Genomic DNA, 19,263 nt, shown 5'->3' with positions numbered 1-19,263 from the left:
TGCACAGATGGCAAAACTAATGCAGAACGATTTTGCACATCCTGCATTAAGCATGCATTTGCACTTAAGGCATCTTACTAAAATTGTTCCTTATATAATACTGTAGAAAATGTTATTAAATATGCTGAATAGTCAGATATATTCTGAATATTATTCTATCCTTTTTATTTTTAGAAAAATATCAACATTACCTTGGATCACAAATGCACAATTTTCCAGAATTTAAATGGAGCTGTTGGTATGAATTTTCTAATATACATTACACATACTTCTGTTTCTACTAATTGAAGATCAGTTGCTCTTTTTAAAGCTCTTTTCTGTCAATTATTAATTTAAAATGTGCTAAATTTAATTATCAGTTTGAAAGCTAGCTAGAATTTGAAATAAATAATTAGTGAATTTGTTTGCATATTTTCATGCAGATGAAGTTTCATTAATATTTGAAGAAGGAAAAGCAAGAGCTAAGAATTTGGCATATGAAACTATGCCAGTCCTTATTCATGGGAATGGACCAACTAAGGTGTGTAAGAGCTTTTGGATTGGAGTTGCTATTTTTGAACAGTAGAGGCAGAATCATTTCAGTTTTATCAGTGTTACTCGGACATTTCTGCACCATGTACTAAGACTATGGTGAAGACAAATAATACAAACAAGTTCATATAAAATTAAATCCCCCCCTCCTCCAGTATTTAAATACCACAGTCAGTATTGCCTGCAAATGCTGCCCACAACTTTTAAATTTATACCCAGATAGTCAATGCTGGGCCTTTTCTAGATACTGATGCTGAATATCTGGAGGGCTTCTGCTGGGGGGATGGTGGCAGGAGGGAGTGGGCATTCCTCCTGCCCCACTGCTGCGGAAAGGGTTCAAGAGTTCGGGGGCAATAGGGATTGGGATTGGGCGCCTGCCTTGGTGTTTTTTTATATATATAGAAAACGTGTGTCCCAATTGGCTGGTTAGACAGCAGTAGGATGCCTACTGCCGCCTACAATCGGGACTCCGTTTGTAGAATCTGCCCCTGAAAGCCTGACAATTCCAGTATCAAAAACATTTTGGTTCGGCATAAACATCCAGCATATAAGGGGGAACTAGTGACAGTAGCGAAATGAGGGTGACCAGCGCCCTTCTTGCCTGCCCCCCTACCAAACACCCGCACCCCTTCACCGTACCTTTTTAACTTAGGCGCGAGCAGCGACAAATTTGCTGCCCGTGTCAGCTTCAGAGCTCTCTCTGGAAGTGATGTCAGAGAAAGTGCCAAAGCCGATGCGGGCAGCAAGTTCATCGCTGCTCAAGTGCCAAAATTAAAAAGGTACGGGGAAGGGACAAGGACATGTTCGGAAGGAGGAGGAATGGGAAGGGGGGTGCCGAGAGGAGGAGGGGTGCTAGCGTCCCGAGGAAGTCTGTGCCCGGGGTGGACTACCCCCCTCGCCCCCCCCCCTTACTACAGATTTTGCCTTGCATTCTTATACTGAATAACTTTGACAATGGCATAATGAAATGACACAACCTTAAAACTTTCCTTTTCAAAGATGCCTACCAATAATGCACTTAGGAACCTATTAAAGGGGGGAAAATGCTTTTAAGAAGTGACATTCCCATCTCCCTTCTGTTACTTCCTATCCCTCTATCCTCCTTTTTATTTTTATTTACCTATTGTAATTAAAACTTCCCTATTCAGCACATTTCTGTACCATGTACTAAGACTTATGGTAAAGAAAAATAATACAAACAAGTTCATATAAAATTAAATCACGAGAAACTGAAAATGTCATAACAGACATAATTACACAGTGTGTGTAACACATACAAATATGAAAGCATGAACGTGGAATGCTTGGGTTTTAGTAATGCATTTAATAAAATATGGAGCCCGTTGACTGCATTTGTTAATATGCAATAATAGTAATGTATTTTTCTTTCTTAGATTTCCTTACACATCAAGGGTGGGTGGGGGGGGGAGGGGAGGGAAGGATATTTTGAGGAGTTAATTATTTGAGTATAATGCTATATAAACAATATGATTTAATGTATTCATAATTGAGAGGGGGTGGGGGAAATGGTTGTTTTTGCTATTCTATTTGTGTATTGTGGTGCATTTTATGTAATCTTCTAATGTTAAATTACTTGTAATGCACTGTTAAAGTTTAAAAAACAATAAAGAATTTATTTTAAAAAAAAAAACTTCCCTATTCCCCAGTTCCTTTCGTTTCTAATAAGTCTAATTTTGTCATAGTCCTAGTTTTACCCCCCTCTTTATTTTATTTTAACCAAAGTTTTATAATTAGATTTGTCCAATTTTTAATATTGTAAACCGTCCAGATACATGTGATGGTCGGTATATCAAGCCATAAATAAACTTGAAACTTGAAACTTTTCGTTTTCAGGTGATAAAAGGTGTGCATCTATTTTCTAGATTCAGCTAAACTATTTTGGCAACTATATCCCTAACGTTTGGACACATGAAACTGGATGTGGAATTTGTGACTTGAATCTCGTAGATTTGTCAACATTAGATGTAAGTACTACTGGTGCTATTTATGTAGCGGTAATACTCTATGCAGCACTGTACTGATGCACATAAGAGAGAATTTCTTCTTCAGAAACTTATAGCCTAGTCAACACGTAGACAAGAGGTTTCAGAACATGTATTTATTAAAAAAAAAAAAGGGTTCCTTTTACTAAGCTGCGTTAGGGCATTAACACACGGAATAGCGCGCGCTAGACGCTAATGCCAACATTGAGCTGGTGTTAGTTCTAGACGCGTAGCGCGGGCTTAGCATGTGCTAAAATGCTGTGTGCGCGTAAAAACGCTAACGCAGCTTAGTAAAAGGAGCCCATAGTTAAAGCCAACAAGTCTGTAATCAAGGAGAATTAGGATATAAGATCTAAGGTACACTCAGGTAGGTCTTTAGATGGCACGAATATTGCTAGAGGAGTCACACAACAAGGAAGCAACCAGGATCCACAGAAGCCAAAGAAGTGTTGTAACAAATCAGTCCACTTCTGTGCTGGATTGAAAGGAGCTGTTTTTACCCAATTGGTCATTCTAGTCCAAATACACCTTTTTGACTTTTGTGTTCATGATGCAGTACATTTAGAGATGAAACATAGGTGTGTCAAGCCTTGGTTTGTAGTATGTTCATAAGTATTGTCTATACCAGGGGTGCCCAACGCGTCGATCGCGATCGACCGGTAGCTCAGGAAGGCAACGTGAGTCGATCGCAGAGCCCATCCCGGGCTCTGTGATAGACTCGTGTTGCCGTCCCGATCTACCGGGCCTATCAGCCTTCCTCTCCCCAACGTCAAAGACTCCGACGCCGGGCATTAGGCTGTTTTTGTCATTTCGGGGGGGGGGGGGGGGTGGCGTGGCGGCGGCGGCAGCAGCAACAGCCTGAAAAAGAAATCATCCTGGCCCGGGTCGGTGTCATACTCCCGAACTTCTACCTCTTCCAGCAACCCTCTCCCTTCTACCTGCTTCCGGCCACACCCCCTGCTCTGCGGCTCTCTTCGGCAACTCAGCAGCAGCGATCGACACAAGCTTCTGACGTCGGGGCCTACCCTCTGCGAGTCCCGCTTGTTTCAACTTCCTTTTTCTACAAAGGCGGGACTCGTAGAGGGAAGGCTTGTCTTGATCACCGCTGCTGACGAGTTGCTTAAGAGAGCCGCGGAGCAGGGGGGGTTTTGCCAGGTGCAGGTAGAAGGGAGAGGGCCAGATGCAGGACTCGTGGGTGAGAGAGCAGAAGAGAGAGAGAAAGAGAGAGGGAAGGGAAACAAAAGGAAATATTTCATACTGGGCTGGGCCGGAGTGGAGGGAGGGTGAAAAGATTCTGGCTACAGGGTGCATTAACAAAGGAAAAGGGGGGAAAGCTGAAAATGGAGATAGTGACACAAAGAAGAGAAAGAGTAAGCAGGACCTACTGAATAATAGAGATACAGAGGGGACATGAAGAGGAGGTGAAATAGACACATAGAAGTAATGCTGAAAAAGTGTGTGTGGGGGGGGAGGTAAAGACATTGAAAGGGCAAATGGTGAACATGGGGTAAAGACAAGGACAGAGACAAATGAAGATTCTGAAAAAGTGGTGAGATAGGGATATAGGTGAGATGGACACAAAGAAGGGTGATGCTGGAAAATAGATGGAATGGTAATTCTGACAGACACAGAAGGGAAATGCTGGATCAAGGAGAGATGGGGCTCAGGCTGGATGGAATGAGGAGAAATGCCTTGTTGGCCCGGAACTTCCTCTCCTACGTCAGAATTGATGTCAGGGAGCGGAATGCTGGTCAGCGCGATGCTTCTGCAGGGAAAGCTTGGGACGGCGGTGGCTTGGGGGCTGTTCCCCGATGGCGTTGGCAGCAAACCGAGTGGCTTGGGGGAGGGCACGGAGAAAGAAAGAAAGGGGGCAGACAGGGAGACAGAAAGAAGGGGGAACAGGGAGACAGAAAGAAAAAGTTGGGGGAGAGAATGAGGTCTGGAGGAGAGGAAACATACAGGAGGCTGAAAGAAAGGAAGAAAGATTGGATGCACAGTCAGAAGAATAAAGTGCAACCAGAGACTCATGAAATCACCAAACAGCAAAGGTAGGAAAAATGATTTTATTTTCAATTTAGTGATCAAAATGTGTCGGTTTTGAGAATTTATATCTGCTGTCTATATTTTGCACTATGGCTCCCTTTTACTAAACCGCAATAGCGGGAGCCTATGAGCATTGAGAGCAGCATGAAGCATTCAGCGTAACTCCCTGTGCTAAAACCTACTATTGTGGTTTAGTAAAAAGGGAGGGAGTGTATTTGTCTATTTTTGTATTTTGTTACTGAGGTGACATTGCATAGAGTCATCTGCCGTGACCTCTTTGAAAAAACCCGGAATATGAATAATTAACATTTTCTCTGCCTTTCAGTGTGCTTTGTGTTTTTTTTTTAATTTTATTGTTGGTAGATCATTTTGACTTAGTCATTATAAAAGTAGCTCATAAGCCCATAAAGTGTGGGCACCCCTGGTCTATACAGTAATTTTTTTTATTTTTTTTCAGCATTCACTTTGGTTTGCTTTTGGTTTGTGATCTACTGTGTTCCTTTGGATATTGCTAGACAAGGTCATGATGCAATTATTCAGGAAGGCTCCTCCAGGCATAAGATGCAGCCAGGTGGAACAGCAAAGTTTGGGTTAGGCATTGGGGGTAGGAGGAGAAGAACGAAAATAAAAGTAGTTTCCTGATGAACAAAAGTTGGAAGGAGACAGAATAATAGAAGAGGTAAGGAGGAGCTGCAAAGTGAATTCACTTGTAGGCAAACAAAAATCTTGAGCTTATATGGAAGTGGATTAGGAACCTGATCAAAGTGAGGCTAAAACAAATGAAGGCACTGAACACAGCAGATTCTGGAACCAAGCAGTTTATTCAGCTCAACATAGAGAAGCATCACAGGAAAAGATCCAACATGGCTGTGTTTCGCAAACAAAATCTTGTAGCATAAGGAAGGGGAATTGAGAGAGACTGGTGGGGATATCATTGCCACACATTAGTTGGCAGTGTTGGTATTTTTGCTGGATCTCCTTCAGCCTGTTTAGGTCTTTACTGACAATCGTACCTCTTGATATTAGACTGGAGCTATCCTCCCCCAAAAAAAAATTGAAATTGCTTTGAAGCTCATTTTTCCATAAAGCTTTTCCTCTTTAGGCCTCTCTCCCTTTCTGCAGGGTGAATTCCTAAAAGGGGAAGATCTGGGTAGACTTTCTAGGGTGGGGGACCAAATGTGCTATTAAGTGGCTTGCAGATTAATCTGTGGGTTTATAATGCTGGATGAGCCAGCAAAGATTGGTTTGGGGGGGATAGGGTTAATTAGATATTAGCAGGTAGGTAGGAGAATGGGTAGTGGGTTGTTAGGCAAGTTAGGTAACGGGAGGGATGGAAATAAAAGGGTAAGGATAGGCAGGAGAGTGAGTGAGGATTGGCTAGGGAATGAGGCTCTGGGATTGGAGGATTATTCAGAGGAGAATTGGCGGGCAGGGGAGAATTAGGGGTTTGGAGGGAGTGAGGGAAGGTTAGGGATGGTGAGAAAATTGTCCCGCCCTTCCCTATTTTGTGGGTTCTCTCTTTGGAAGGTTTTTGTTTTGGGGGTGGGGTGGGGGGTGGGGTTGGTCGCAGTTTTGTCGCGGAAAAAATTATATGTTGGGGAAACAATTTTGGATCAGTGTGGCTATGCAACAAATTTGGTGACTAAATTTTGTAACTGCTCATGTGCGATGCCGCCATGGGTGACGGCTGGACTCTGTGGCATCGCGAGTCTTGCTGTAAGGGAATTGTGGAATGGGGGAGAATTTTGGAAGAGGAGCTAGTTTGACACCGAGTAGCTCCAGAATTTTGTGAATAAGCTACACTGTTTTTTGAAAATGTGGATTAGTTGATTTTATGAAGGTTTGTTCTTAATGACAATAAAGCTGCGGCTCATTTTTGCCACTATATCTGAGTTGGTGTATTTTATTGTGAACAATCTGAGCGTGGTGCGAATTCCAGTGTTATATTTTCCACCTTTTCATAAAATTGTATGCATCTTGTACCTTTTTTTTTTTTTTCTTTTTATTAACTAGCTTTTAAACAGCATAGATATTATATAATTTGTGGTTTATTAATCTTAATAAGCCAGTAAGATAGTGAGAGTTGTACCTGCCACACTATACAGGTTACTTCTCTATATGGCTTTGTTTAGGTTTGTACCTGATGTTCCATGCATGATACCTTCATCTGTGCTTTTTATTTTTAACATGTGAGTGTCATTTACGTTTTGCTTTAATTCCATCCTTATGCTATGTAAGGATCCCCTGTGTTTATTCTATGTCTTTTTTTAAAAAAAATTCAGTCACTGCTTTTGTCCCCACCATCTAATAGGAAGGCATTTTGGGCATCTACCAGTCTTTCCATGGAAAAGTATTTCCTGATGTTGTGCTTTAAGCTTACCTCCTTGCAGCTTCATTTAAAGTCCTCTAGTTCTATAGCTTCCCTGCTAACATAAAATTATAATATTGAATCTCTATAACCACATCTGGTATGAGGCATGGTTAACCTATGTTGAACAGATTTGTGCATCCCTAGTGGTAACCCAAAATTCCGAAGGAGTGGCTAGAATTGCAGATGTATGGTATGACGTAATACACTCTATATTAAATTGATGCTAGAAAATCATGAATGGAAATTTGTGCTCATAGTTCAGCTTTACTTGATTTTAGATGTCTTATTTCAAAGCTAGCATTTCAGGAGGAAGTTTGTAGACTTCACTTTGGAATAACTTATTTTTACCCATTGACTTTGCATCAAGTTGCTTCATGTCCAGAGTACACAAGAGACTTTTGCATCTGTTCTTTGTGTGGATACATTTTGTAAGGAAAATAATGTGTAAACTTACAATCATACATAACACTTACTGATCCTGACCAAAACATGCTCCTGAAAACATGTACCTTTTAGCTATATTAAGGAAGGGCAATTTTTTTTTTTAATAAAACACTGTTAGCTCTTGTAAATGGCTCTGAAAATTGTTCTCCTCCCCGCATAGAAGCTAAAAAGATTTGTGAACTTTTCAACTTCAGTCTCTGGAAAGGGAGGATTAAAAACAGATGTGTTTTTTCTAAATGTTAACTCTATAGCATATATGTTTGTGGGGGTAGGGGTATAGATGTGTATATATTCCTAGGTATAAATACAAATGTATATATCACCAGGGATATCTCACTTTTTTTTTTCAACAGTGGAATGCTTGATCAGAAATCTGTGTGCAGACCATGTAAACTTTTATTTATAATGAGACACAGGAATGAAAATGCATATATTTGTGGGCCATATAAATATTTTAGTATGTTATAGCATGGTTTATACTTAACAAATGCCACAAGAGATTCCAGAATTTTAATAGAATAGATAACATATATGTCGCGTACGCAAGAGACTGCCAGTGTCAAAACAGGGAAAAAGTTAAGTTTCCAGTATAATGAGGGGGGTTACAACCCCACAAACCCCCCCCCCCACAACGCCGGTGCGATCTGTATTCAGTAAAGTGGGGGGGTTCCCCACCAACACCCCCCGTCGGAGCCCCTTAAAACACTGTTTTTCTTTGGCGCGGGCTTCCGCCTTGCGCTCAGTTGTCTCGGCGCACCTTTGTCGGCGCACGCTTTTGACTATGAACAGTTTTATGCAGTTAGATTTAACCATTTTCAGTCACAGTTTTAGTCAGTTGTGTGCTGATTATCTGGATAAACCTTACGGGTTAAATTAACCAGTAGGTTTACCACTTAGCAGCACTTTGACTACCTGCTTCATAAATGTCTTTGCAAATTGTCCTTTATGAAGATAAATTGCAATTTTCTTGTTTAAATTGGCTGTTTGAACATTGCCTTTTGGTATTGTTTTACTATTTTTAAACCTGGCCAAGAATATGAAAGGTCACTGCAAATAAGCTGGTTTGCACATGTATTTTTCCAGTAAAATTCTAGCCACATAAAAAGCAAGTTGCAAGTGACATCTGTGCAAAGTTCTTTGGCTGTGACATATGTTCTTTGCCTGTGACATATGTCAGAGGGAGAAAATTGAAAATTGATGCAAAGTCTACAGGTTTAAAGTACCTGCAAACATTTGGCCTTCAGGTTTGTGAAACAAAATAATCGTACACATTTTGAGAAACAAGCTGTTTTCTCATGAAATAGAGACAGGTATTCAACATGGAATAAAATGTACAGAATCCCTCCCTTGGATAAGTATCTTTAAATATGATTGCTCATTCCACAGCAAGAATTAATCCCACTTTTAAGCCAAGATATGTTGGGTTCGATCCTAATCTCTAATTTATTGTGTTCTTCTTTTGCTTTCTGGCGCTGTTAAGATGAAATAACATTCAGACCGTGCACTAAGGAGCACTTAGAACAGGGGTCTCCAATCTATTTCACCTTGAGTGCTGCAAAATGGTAATGAGAAAGCTCTGAGGGTCGTAAATACTCCTCTCCCCCTGTTTGGCATCCTCCCACGCACACCATCACCCCGCCAGTTGGCATCCACCCACCTGTCTCAATTCTTCAGACCTTCCACAAATTTAGAAATGTTGCTTCTCCAGCCCTTCCATTTCCCCCCCACACATATGGTTTGTCCTTCACCTACTTTCTTTCAAACCCTCCTCCTTTCAGCCTTCACCCACTCTTTTTCTTAACCCCCCTTCAGCCTTTACCAACTCTCTCTCAACCTCCCCCTTTGGACCCCTCTTCAACCTTCACTCGCTCTCATTCAAGCCCACCTTCAGCCTTCACCCACTCTCTCACAGTCCCTCTTCTTGGCATTACCCCCCAAAAACCTCACTGCGAGACAAACAGCTCAAGCAGTGCAGTGACTTTGAAGTCAGTGTTGGTGTCCGGCGTCTCGTTAGACGCTTTCACTTCCGGCAGCGTGAACTTGAAGTGAAAGGCAAAGTCAGCCTGGGCCACCTTGAGGAGCATTGGGGTCACATGTTGGCTTAAAAATTATTTTTGATCAGATCAGTTTCACCCAAAATAATTGAGGCTATGTATGCATGTATTGTTTGTGAATGCATTCTGTCTTACATGATAGATCAAAGGATGAACTAGAATACGACTAATAATAATATTTTATTTTTATATACCGCCAAAGTAGTTTGAGGCAGTTTACAATAAGAAGAGCTGGACATTCAGTGAAAAAATAAACAATGAAGTCTTTGAATACATGAATATTTGTAGGGAGGAAGGAGGACAGAGTAAGTCACATTGTAGGGGCATCTATTACATGTAAGTAGAATACAGGGATAAGGCATTATGAGTTCTTGGTTACAAATCGGTTAAACAGGTTGGTTTTAATTAGTTTTCTGAAGTTGAGGTAGGAGGAGGAATGCTTGATGATGTTACCTAGCCAGCCGTTCTGTTGACTTGCTTGGAAAGCAAGAGTTCTGTCTAGGAATCTTTTGTATCGGCAGGTTTTTATAATAGGGTGGCTAAACATATATATTCTGCGTGTAGGGCTGGTGGAACAATCCAGTTTAAAATAGGAGATCAGGTATACTAAGAATTTATCATTTAAGGGCAATTCTATAACTGGACATCCGCATTTATGAGTTCTTTGCACTTGGAAATTTTGCAGAATTCTAGCACTTACTTGCTTAAGTATAGACTTACCCACAAAAGTACCAGCAGGGTAGCTCAGCACTATTCTATCTTGGTGCACATAAGTAGCATAGTACATAAATGTAATGGTTAGACACATAGGTAGGGCATATTTAAGTACAATCCTCCATTCTCAGCATCCTGGATTACTGCAACATCATCTATTTGGGCTGCATGAAGAAAACCACCAGGAGACTAAAACTGATTCAGAACACCGCCGTCTGCCTTATATTTGGCTTAAACAAATGGGAACACATCACCCCCTTCTACCATAATCTGCACTGGTTACCATTTGAGTCCAGAGTCCTATTCAAGTTCGCATGCCTCTGCTACAAAACAGTATTTGGTATATCCCCGAGCTACCTCTACCCACATTTCAATCTAAATTACAACAATAAGAGCTCCTGCAGAATTCATCTGTTTGCCTTCCCATCCCTAAAACTATGTTATTTCAAAAGGTTCCTTGTCAAAACCTTCTCCTTCCAGGCAGCTAAACTGAACCCATGGCTAGCCCAAATTGTGCTCGACCCCCCCCCCCCCCACCTACTTTGACTTCAGAAAAAAAACTCAAAACACACTTATTCCACGGATAGAACCCTTAACACACCCTCTTCTTCTTCTTCAACTCCCCTCAATGTAAGTGAACCTCCACCTACTCCTTCTTATTGTACTCTCCTAACCTGTTAACTTTAATGACCTGTATTTTTCCTGTAAATAAATATTACCTTCCTATTGTACACTCTTGTATATTTCTGTCAACTTCAATGACCTGTACATTTCTAAACTGTTAACTCCAATGATTTCATTGTTTGTAACCTAATTAATTGATGTGAACCGCCTAGAACTCCCTGGGTATGGCGGCATACAAAATAAAGTTATTATTATTATTATATTTATTTACTCACATGTATATACCATTTTCCTGGCTACAAATATCATTCAAAATGGTTTGCAAATCACAAAGAAAACCAATAAAAGATGTAACATGTAGAATACTGTAAATTACCTATTTCTGTTTTTACCTGCACCCAGTTATGCCTAAATATAAGGTATGCTGATGGTGTATGCTAATTTTCTGTAATGGAATCTGGGCCCTCAACTTGTGGTATTCCTAAAAGAAAGTACCCTGATGTTGAATTGATCCCTTAAAGAGTAATTCCATAAACTAAGTGCTAACATCTCCACATGTAAATGTTTAGATTACTTGCATGCACTCATGCTTGTGTGCTTATATTCCACTATGTTGCCTGTGATATTTTGCAAACTCTGCTTAACTTGCATAGTGTATATACAGGGGCAGAGCATGTGCAGGCCATAGGAGGGACTTCTACTTATGCATGCATCTTACCATCTCTGGTGCAGTTAAGTGCTTTAGCTTATGCCAGCTCTATGGCAGATGTAAGTGTGGGCACTTAAATGTTAAAGAGTGAGGCGGCTAACGATAGGAAGTCTGAAGACTGTATATAAGTTTGATAGCAGTCGTGATTCACTACGGTTGGATACAACCCTTCAGATAATTGACTTTTGAACACGTGTTTTGACTTCAATAAATTTGTTCTCGTATATCTAAGTGCCATAGATTCCAGCAAATGATTTAAGACTATTTAAAGAGACTCTGTTATAAGTTGCGAATGAGTTTTCATCTGGTTGCTATACCCCCCCTCCCTGATACTAATATTTACTGTTGTATTGATAAAAAGAAAAAATGTAAAAAGAAATAATAACAAGCAATTAGATGAAAAAAATGATAACAGGGAGGGCAGTGGTTTTTGGCCGGTGATTAAAATCAGGAGCAATCACGAAGTGTGATATTAACACCGGATGGTGTATAAGCTCCAGAGTTGAGGTCTTTTCTCCACCTTAAGATAGAAGACCTACTTAAAATAGAAGATACAGTATATTCTGATATAATAAGAAATTATTGTCTGGATTTATGGTACTAGTCTAATGGATTAGAAAAATATTTATCAGTTTATACTGCTGGTTCCATTATTTGTGAATTAAATCACCTAAATGTTAGACACATTGATATTAGGTTATGCTAGTAGTCTATAAAAGGATCTAGGGGTAACAAGAGGAAAAATTGGAAATTCTTAGAGCACAAAATCAGCTCCTAATGAAAGAAAATGGTAACATTAATTTCAAGATGGAAGTCTTGCAAAATATCACATGGAGACAAAATTTAAGATTGATTAATTTTCCTAAATCAATAACTATTTCAATAACGATATCTCTCAGAGATTCTGAAAATCCCACAGAACTCTTTTCCACCCATTTCTAAAATGTATTACATTTCCTTGGGAAAGAAGAGAACTCTGGAAGAGCATCAGGAACCTGTACTAGATCTATTGGACTTGACGAATTTAATAGAAAAATCAGATTCAGAACAATTTACATTTGCTACATTATTTGTGCAATTAGCTTTAGATTCAGATAGAGATTGGTTATTGAAGCTGTTTTTCAAATATAAAGATGTTTTGTTTCTGAATCAAAAAATAAGAATGTTTCCAGATGTGTCTAGATTAACGCAAAAAACGAGGAAACAATTTTTGCTATTGAGACCCAAGGTTTTAAAACTGGGAGCTAGTTTTGTATTAAGGTTTCCCTGTAAATGTTTAATTAATTTCAAGGGGGCCAGGTATATCTTTTTTGACTCAACACAGTTGACGAGATTTATTTTGGAAAATGAGGTGAGGTCTGCTAGTACCCCTGTCAATATCCAGGAATGAAAGTCTAGATTAGGTCTATTTCAGGCGATCATCATTTTCCTTAATAAGTGAGGGAGTAAATTAGTCTTCGGTCTTTATGGAATTCCTCCTTTATTTTATTGTGGATTAACAAACAGTTTAAACATGATTATTTTACCTTATTATTTTATTTCTTTTGTGATTTGATATAAGTTGGATACTGTTGATTGCATATGATTATTATTGTCATAAAAAAATTGAAACTCAATAAAGAAGTAATGATAGAAAAAAAAAAAAAGGATCTAGGGGTCTGATTTTGTAAGCGGCACCTAACTTGTAGGTGTGGTTGTCAATCAACCGCTAGGTGCCATTTATAGAATCACATCTAGCAGGTCCCATAAGCATCCTAGTGTTAGGCGCCAATAATGTAGGCCAAGGATTTCCTGTCCTACTTTACAAGTGTCTAACACAGGCACCTACCAGCACCTAAGTCATACCTCACCTGTTCTCCACCCTTAACCACACCTACTTTTTGGATAGGCACAGGTAGGTGGTGTCTGCTAGTGCCTAGATGTAGGCGCCAAACTGAGTTCCGCATGGATTTCTTAGTTCTCAATTCAAATCATTTTTTTTTAATTGATTTAAAACAACATGACTAATTATCAAACCAATTAAGATAATTTAACAAAATGTAGAATCTGCGTGGAATTTGGCTAGGTGCGTGTGGATCTAGGCACCACTTACAGAATCTTGCCCTAAGTGCCTACGTTCTGTTACAGAATAGGCTTCTACCATGCACCCTTGGTGGTGCCTAGTTATAGAATTGTCCTCTTAGTGGGTAATTCTATTAAGAGTGGCAACATTTAGGCACCAAGAATGCAAATAAATGACCGGACTAGCGCTGGCTGCACATGATGCTCAGAGGGCATCGGTGCAGAGAACTACGTGGGCGCTGAAGATCAGCTCAAATTGTATGTAGATGTGTTCAAACGAGCTGCTTAGATATTCTCTCCCAAAGCTCAGGAACAGCACACTCATCAAACTGTGCCCTTACTACAGGAACCCTAACACCAGTTCCGAGCTGGCATTATTTTAGAATTGGAACAGGGAGCTTTTTCTTGGGGATTGGGCTTGTTCTAAAATCAGTGCAATTGAGTTGAAATGCTTCGGAACCCGTGCGGGATGGGCTGGAACAGTGCCAGGCAGATGGAAATTAGTATCAGATCAGCGGCAGCACTGGCTCAGTTGCAGGATGGCTCTGGCTTAATCAAAGAAGTGGTGCAGATCTGCAGGCGGAGCCTCTTCCCTGCCTCTCTGACCATTAGGAGTTAACCAGTTCTTCTGTCTCTTGGCAGGGCAGAGCCTGTACTCTGCTTTTCCCAGGAGTGAGTGCTAAGGAGGGTGGGATCCTTGTGAAGTTGAACCAACTTGCATTACGGGGCTGTCTTCTTCCTGGCTCCTGGGCATGTGCACAAGACCTGTGCTTACCGCTCAGATCGTGTGTGCATGAGCCGGGCATGTTTCCTTCTCCTTAACGAAAAATAACTTCCCAATGCTCATCACTAATAGCAATATATAAGAACAGTCCAAACTCCACTCGTATGAAGGGGTCTCAATTCAGTCCAAGCATCTCTCTTCTATTGAACTAGTTATTTCATTAATGTGAAAACAAACTTTCTTATCGTGCAGGAAAAGACCTCACTGATAAGGACTACTACCCTTCATAGTCTAATTGACAGTCACTGCCATTCCACTCCTTATCTCTGAGGTCTTTTCCTGCACGATAAGAAAGTTTGTTTTCGCATTAATGAAATAACTAGTTCAATAGAAGAGAGATGCTTGGACTGAATTGAGACCCCTTCATACGAGTAGAGTTTGGACTGTTGTTATATATTTGATTATTTATACAACTCATTTATAACTTTTGAAGCATCACTAATAGCACACATATGATTTGCATGCTATTAATGTTGAACATTGGGACGTTATTTTTTCATTGCTGTTTGCCGCGGTATTCTCCTGTGCTGTAGAGAACAGAACAGGAGTTCTGAGCATCTGGCTGTTAGTATCTAGTTATCTGACAGCACAGCGTGGTCAACCTTCTTTCCAAACCAGCAAAATCTGCAGTGGCATTCTGTATTTTCAGATCTGTGAAATAAAAGTGAGTGTGTGTGTATAAGTAAGCATGCTTTCCAAATATTACTTTAAAGTGGTTTTACATTGCACTTCTAGATTGTATACAGTGTGTTTGAAATCAGCTGCAAGAATTTTTTCTTTTGCAAATATTTATAAGCGCGTCCTGTTATTTTAAACAGAAAATGAACTGCATCAGTGAGAATGTTTCAAATGTTTATTTCATTCTTAAGCAAAATCTTATTTAGGTAAACACATACAAGTTTATTTTTAGTATAATATATCTACTGGTGCTTCAAGATTGGAAACTTGGAGCTACATTGTTATTATAATGAATTATATTAATCTCCTAAAGTGTGACTCTCTACTGTTTACTAGCCTTCATTTTTTTTTTCTTCATGTACAGCAGTGGTTCTCAGTCTAATATTCAGGACATAGGCATTCAGTCTGGTTCTCAGCATGTGTGCAATATAAGGAATATGTCTAAGATAGATTTGCATGCACTGGCTCCATTGTATGCAAAACAATATTCATTGTAGAGTTCTTGAAAACCAGATTGACTGGGTATGACCTTTCAACCTTAGAGACTGGGTGAAACCACTAATATAAATAGAACATTTCCATATTTGAGAACCTGCAAGGTGTCTACTGTGCTGTGTATAAACAGTAGAGGAGTGCATGTCCAAAGAAAGATGTTTTGTTTAGTTTTTTTGGTGTGTGCTCATTTTAAGGCAGGGATCTCAAAGTCATAAGAACATAAGCAATGCCTCCGCTGGGTCAGATCCGAGGTCCATCGTGCCCAGCAGCCCGCTCACGCGGCGGCCCAACAGGTCCAGGACCTGTGCAGTAATCCTCTATCTATACCCCTCTATCCCCTTTTCCCGCAGGAAATTGTCCAATCCTTTCTTGAACCCCAGTACCGTACTCTGCGCATTCCAGGTGTCCACCACATGTTGGGTAAAGAAGAACTTCCTAGCATTTGTTTTGAATCTGTCCCCTTTCAACTTTTCCGAATGCCCTCTTGTTCTTTTATTATTTGAAAGTTTGAATAATCTGTCCCTCTCTATGCCCTTCATGATCTTGTAAGACTCTATCATATCCCCTATAAGTCTCCTCTTCTCCAGGGAATAGAGACCCAGTTTCTCCAATCTTTCTCTCTCTCTCTCTTTCTCTCTCTCTCTCTCTCTCTCTATTTCTCTCTGTCACCCTTTCTCTCTCTCTTTCTGTCCCTCTCTACTCTCTCTATGCCCTTCATGATCTTCTAAGTCTTTATCATATCCCCTCTAAGTCTCCTCTTCTCCAGGGAAAAGAGACCCAGTTTCTCCAATCTCTCAGCGTATGAAAGGTTTTCAATCCCTTTGATCAGACGTGTCGCTCTCCTCTGAATCCTCTCGAGTAACGCCATATCCTTCTTAAGGTACGGCGACCAATATTGTACGCAGTACTCCAGATGTGGACGCACCATCGCCCAATACAACGGCAGGATAACACCTTTTGTTCTGGTTGTAGTATGCATTGAAAGCAGTGCATGCACATAGATCCCATGCATATTCAATGGGGAAATCCTGAAAACCTGACTGGATTGCGGCCCTCAAAGAGGGACTTTGAAACCCCTGTTTTAAGGCATCTTTTCATATTAATTTCATTTAGTCACTCTTTGCATACACATTAACTAGGGAATTTTATATATGGCATGTAGCATTATGCACTGTTTTTGCACTAATGTTTTGGCACAGAAAAGCATTATAATGAAAGAAAGGCACACAGGAAAATATGAACAACACTTACATGTTCCGCTATAGAATAGCACCTTACCTCCTCTTTTACTAATGTGTGCTATGCTTTGTAGCTCGCGATAAATATTGGCGCGTGCTAATAACACGCTAAATGCTAACACGTGCATGTTATCCTATGGACGCATTAGCGGTTAGCGCACGCGTTGATTTAGCTTGTGCTAAACGCACGCTAAAACGCTTAGTGCATCTTAGTAAAAGAGGGCCTAAAGGCTCCTTTTATCAAGGCGTGCTACGGGGGTTAGCGCGTCGGACATTTCATCATGTGCTAACCCCCGCGGCAGCCTAAAATCCTAATGCCTCGTCAATGGAGGCGTTAGGTACTAGCGCTGCAGGTGGTTTAACGCGCGGTATTCCACACGTTAAACCGCTACCGCGCCTTTGTAAAAGGACCCCTAAGTGTTTCTGCACAGATCTGTAAAGGGAGTATAATGATGGAAGAGACATAGATGGATCAGAGTATTCCCTTAAAATGCATGCAGTGTTATAGAATTCAGGGATCTACACACAAATTGACAGCGGGATTTACGTCTGGTTTCAGTTGGTGTAAATGCTTGCGCCCAAAGCTGCGTGTGGATTCTAGCGCTAAGTATAATTCTATAAAGCTCCCTTTATAGAATACTGTTCAGTGCTGATTTTTTTTTTTCCAGCGCCATGTACAGAGCATTTTTAAGCTCACAAATTGTATGTGTATTAATTCATAGATATATGCCCATATAATTGATTTGTATGCACATTAAGGGCTCCTTTTATCAAGTTGGGCTAGAGCAGAGGTGTCCAACCTACGGCCCGAGGGCTGTATGCAGCCCCATGAAGTATTTTGTGCGGCCCTGGTCAAGAGCGATGCAGTGTTTTCCTCTGCTGCCTCTGGGTGTTTACCGTCTTGCCGGCTCCCTCCTCTGTCTTGCTGCAGAGTTTGCGTATTTGTGCGGCCCCAGAAACATCTTTTTCAGCCAGTGCAGCCCAGGGAAGCCAAAAGGTTGGACACCCCTGGGCTAGAGGTTTTTAGTGCGGCCCGGCAAGATAAGTGCTCTGATGCTCATAGGAATTCTTTGAGTGTCAGAGCATTTACCATGCAGGCTCGCGCTATAAACCTCTTAATGCAGCTTGATAAAAAGGGCCCTGGATATGAAATTAATCGAGGATATAGAGAATATCACCTTGCGTGGGGACACTGTATTGATAGGTGACTTCAATATGCCTGATGTGGACTGGACCACACTTTCCTCTGCGTCCAACAGCAGCAGAAGGCTATTAAACTCTATTCAGGGAGCACGACTCAGGCAACTGGTATTGGAGCCAACAAGGGATCGGGCAATACTGGACCTGATACTTACCAATGGAGAAAGTGTCACAGAGGTCTCGGTGGGCGACAGGTTGGCCTCCAGTGACCACAACATGGTATGGTTCAATCTCAGGAAAGGTTTCACAAAATCTAACACATTAAACAAGGTCCTCAGCTTCAAGGACGCCAACTTCGAGGGCATGGGGGATTTCATCCATCAGGCGCTGCATAATCGAGCAGAAACAGATAATGTGGAAGTATTGTGGTCAACTCTAAAAGCTACCATACTAGAAGCAACCAACCGCTTTATTAAATTGGTAAGTAAACGGCGAAGAAACAATAAGCCACAGTGGTTCTCTGCAGAGATCTCAGACCTCATAAAAGAAAAGAAAAGAGCGTTCATATCTTATAAACAATCAGGAAAGCAGGACTCTAGGGAAGACTATCTGGTCAAGTCAAGAGCAGTCAAAACAAAGGGCAAAGAGGCCAAATTTAGAATGGAGGAGAATCTAGTGAAGAACATCAAGAAGGGCAATAAACCCCTCTTCAGGTATATTAGTGATAGAAACAGAAACACGGGATAGTACGCCTTAAGAAACCAGACGGGAACTATGTAGAATCGGACTCTGAAAAGGCTGAACTATTAAATGAATACTTCTGCTCAGTCTTCACCCGTGAGGTGCCGGGATCCGGCCCTCAGTTGCAGACAAGGGATAGCTCTGCAGACCCATTTCGAAATTTCGAGTTTACACCCAGCACTGTCCACTTTGAACTATCTAATCTCAAGGTTAACAAAGCAATGGGACCAGACAACCTACACCCCAGGGTACTCAGGGAATTAAGTGACGTCTTGGCGGAACCGCTATCCGCGCTCTTCAATCTCTCCCTTAGTACAGGTAAAGTCCCATTGGACTGGAAAACGGCTAACGTCATTCCACTCCACAAAAAAGGATGCAGGACGGAGGCTGCTAACTACAGACCAGTGAGTCTCACATCAATAGTGAGCAAGCTAATGGAAACTCTAATCAAACGCCAATTGGATACGATCTTAGACGAGGAGAATCTACGAGATACGCGTCAACATGGATTTACTAAGGGGAGGTCCTGCCAATCTAACCTAATCAGCTTCTTTGACTGTGTGACAGGGAAGCTGGATGTTGGGGAGTCCCTAGACATCGTATACTTGGATTTCAGCAAAGCATTCGATAGCG

The 19,263-nt window shown here is 40.9% G+C and overlaps 1 protein-coding gene across 4 annotated transcripts in view; it reads left to right on the top strand.

Annotated features, from left to right (window-relative positions):
- Positions 1-19,263, top strand: part of PLOD2 (procollagen-lysine,2-oxoglutarate 5-dioxygenase 2) — a 169,350-nt gene that overhangs the window by 107,298 nt on the left and 42,789 nt on the right. For 2 of the 4 annotated variants that reach the window (XM_033959381.1, XM_033959379.1), the window contains exons 6-8: positions 175-238; positions 420-520; positions 2,415-2,516. In XM_033959381.1, the coding sequence (XP_033815272.1) occupies positions 175-238; positions 420-520; positions 2,415-2,516 (267 nt within the window). The remainder of the gene's footprint in view (positions 1-174; positions 239-419; positions 521-2,414; positions 2,517-19,263) is intronic. The other 2 variants (XM_033959382.1, XM_033959380.1) reach the window with 1 other exon arrangement.

Source organism: Geotrypetes seraphini, chromosome 9 (assembly GCF_902459505.1).
Source record: "Geotrypetes seraphini chromosome 9, aGeoSer1.1, whole genome shotgun sequence".
Classification (NCBI taxonomy): domain Eukaryota; kingdom Metazoa; phylum Chordata; class Amphibia; order Gymnophiona; family Dermophiidae; genus Geotrypetes; species Geotrypetes seraphini.
This window is presented reverse-complemented; position numbering and strand designations above follow the sequence as displayed.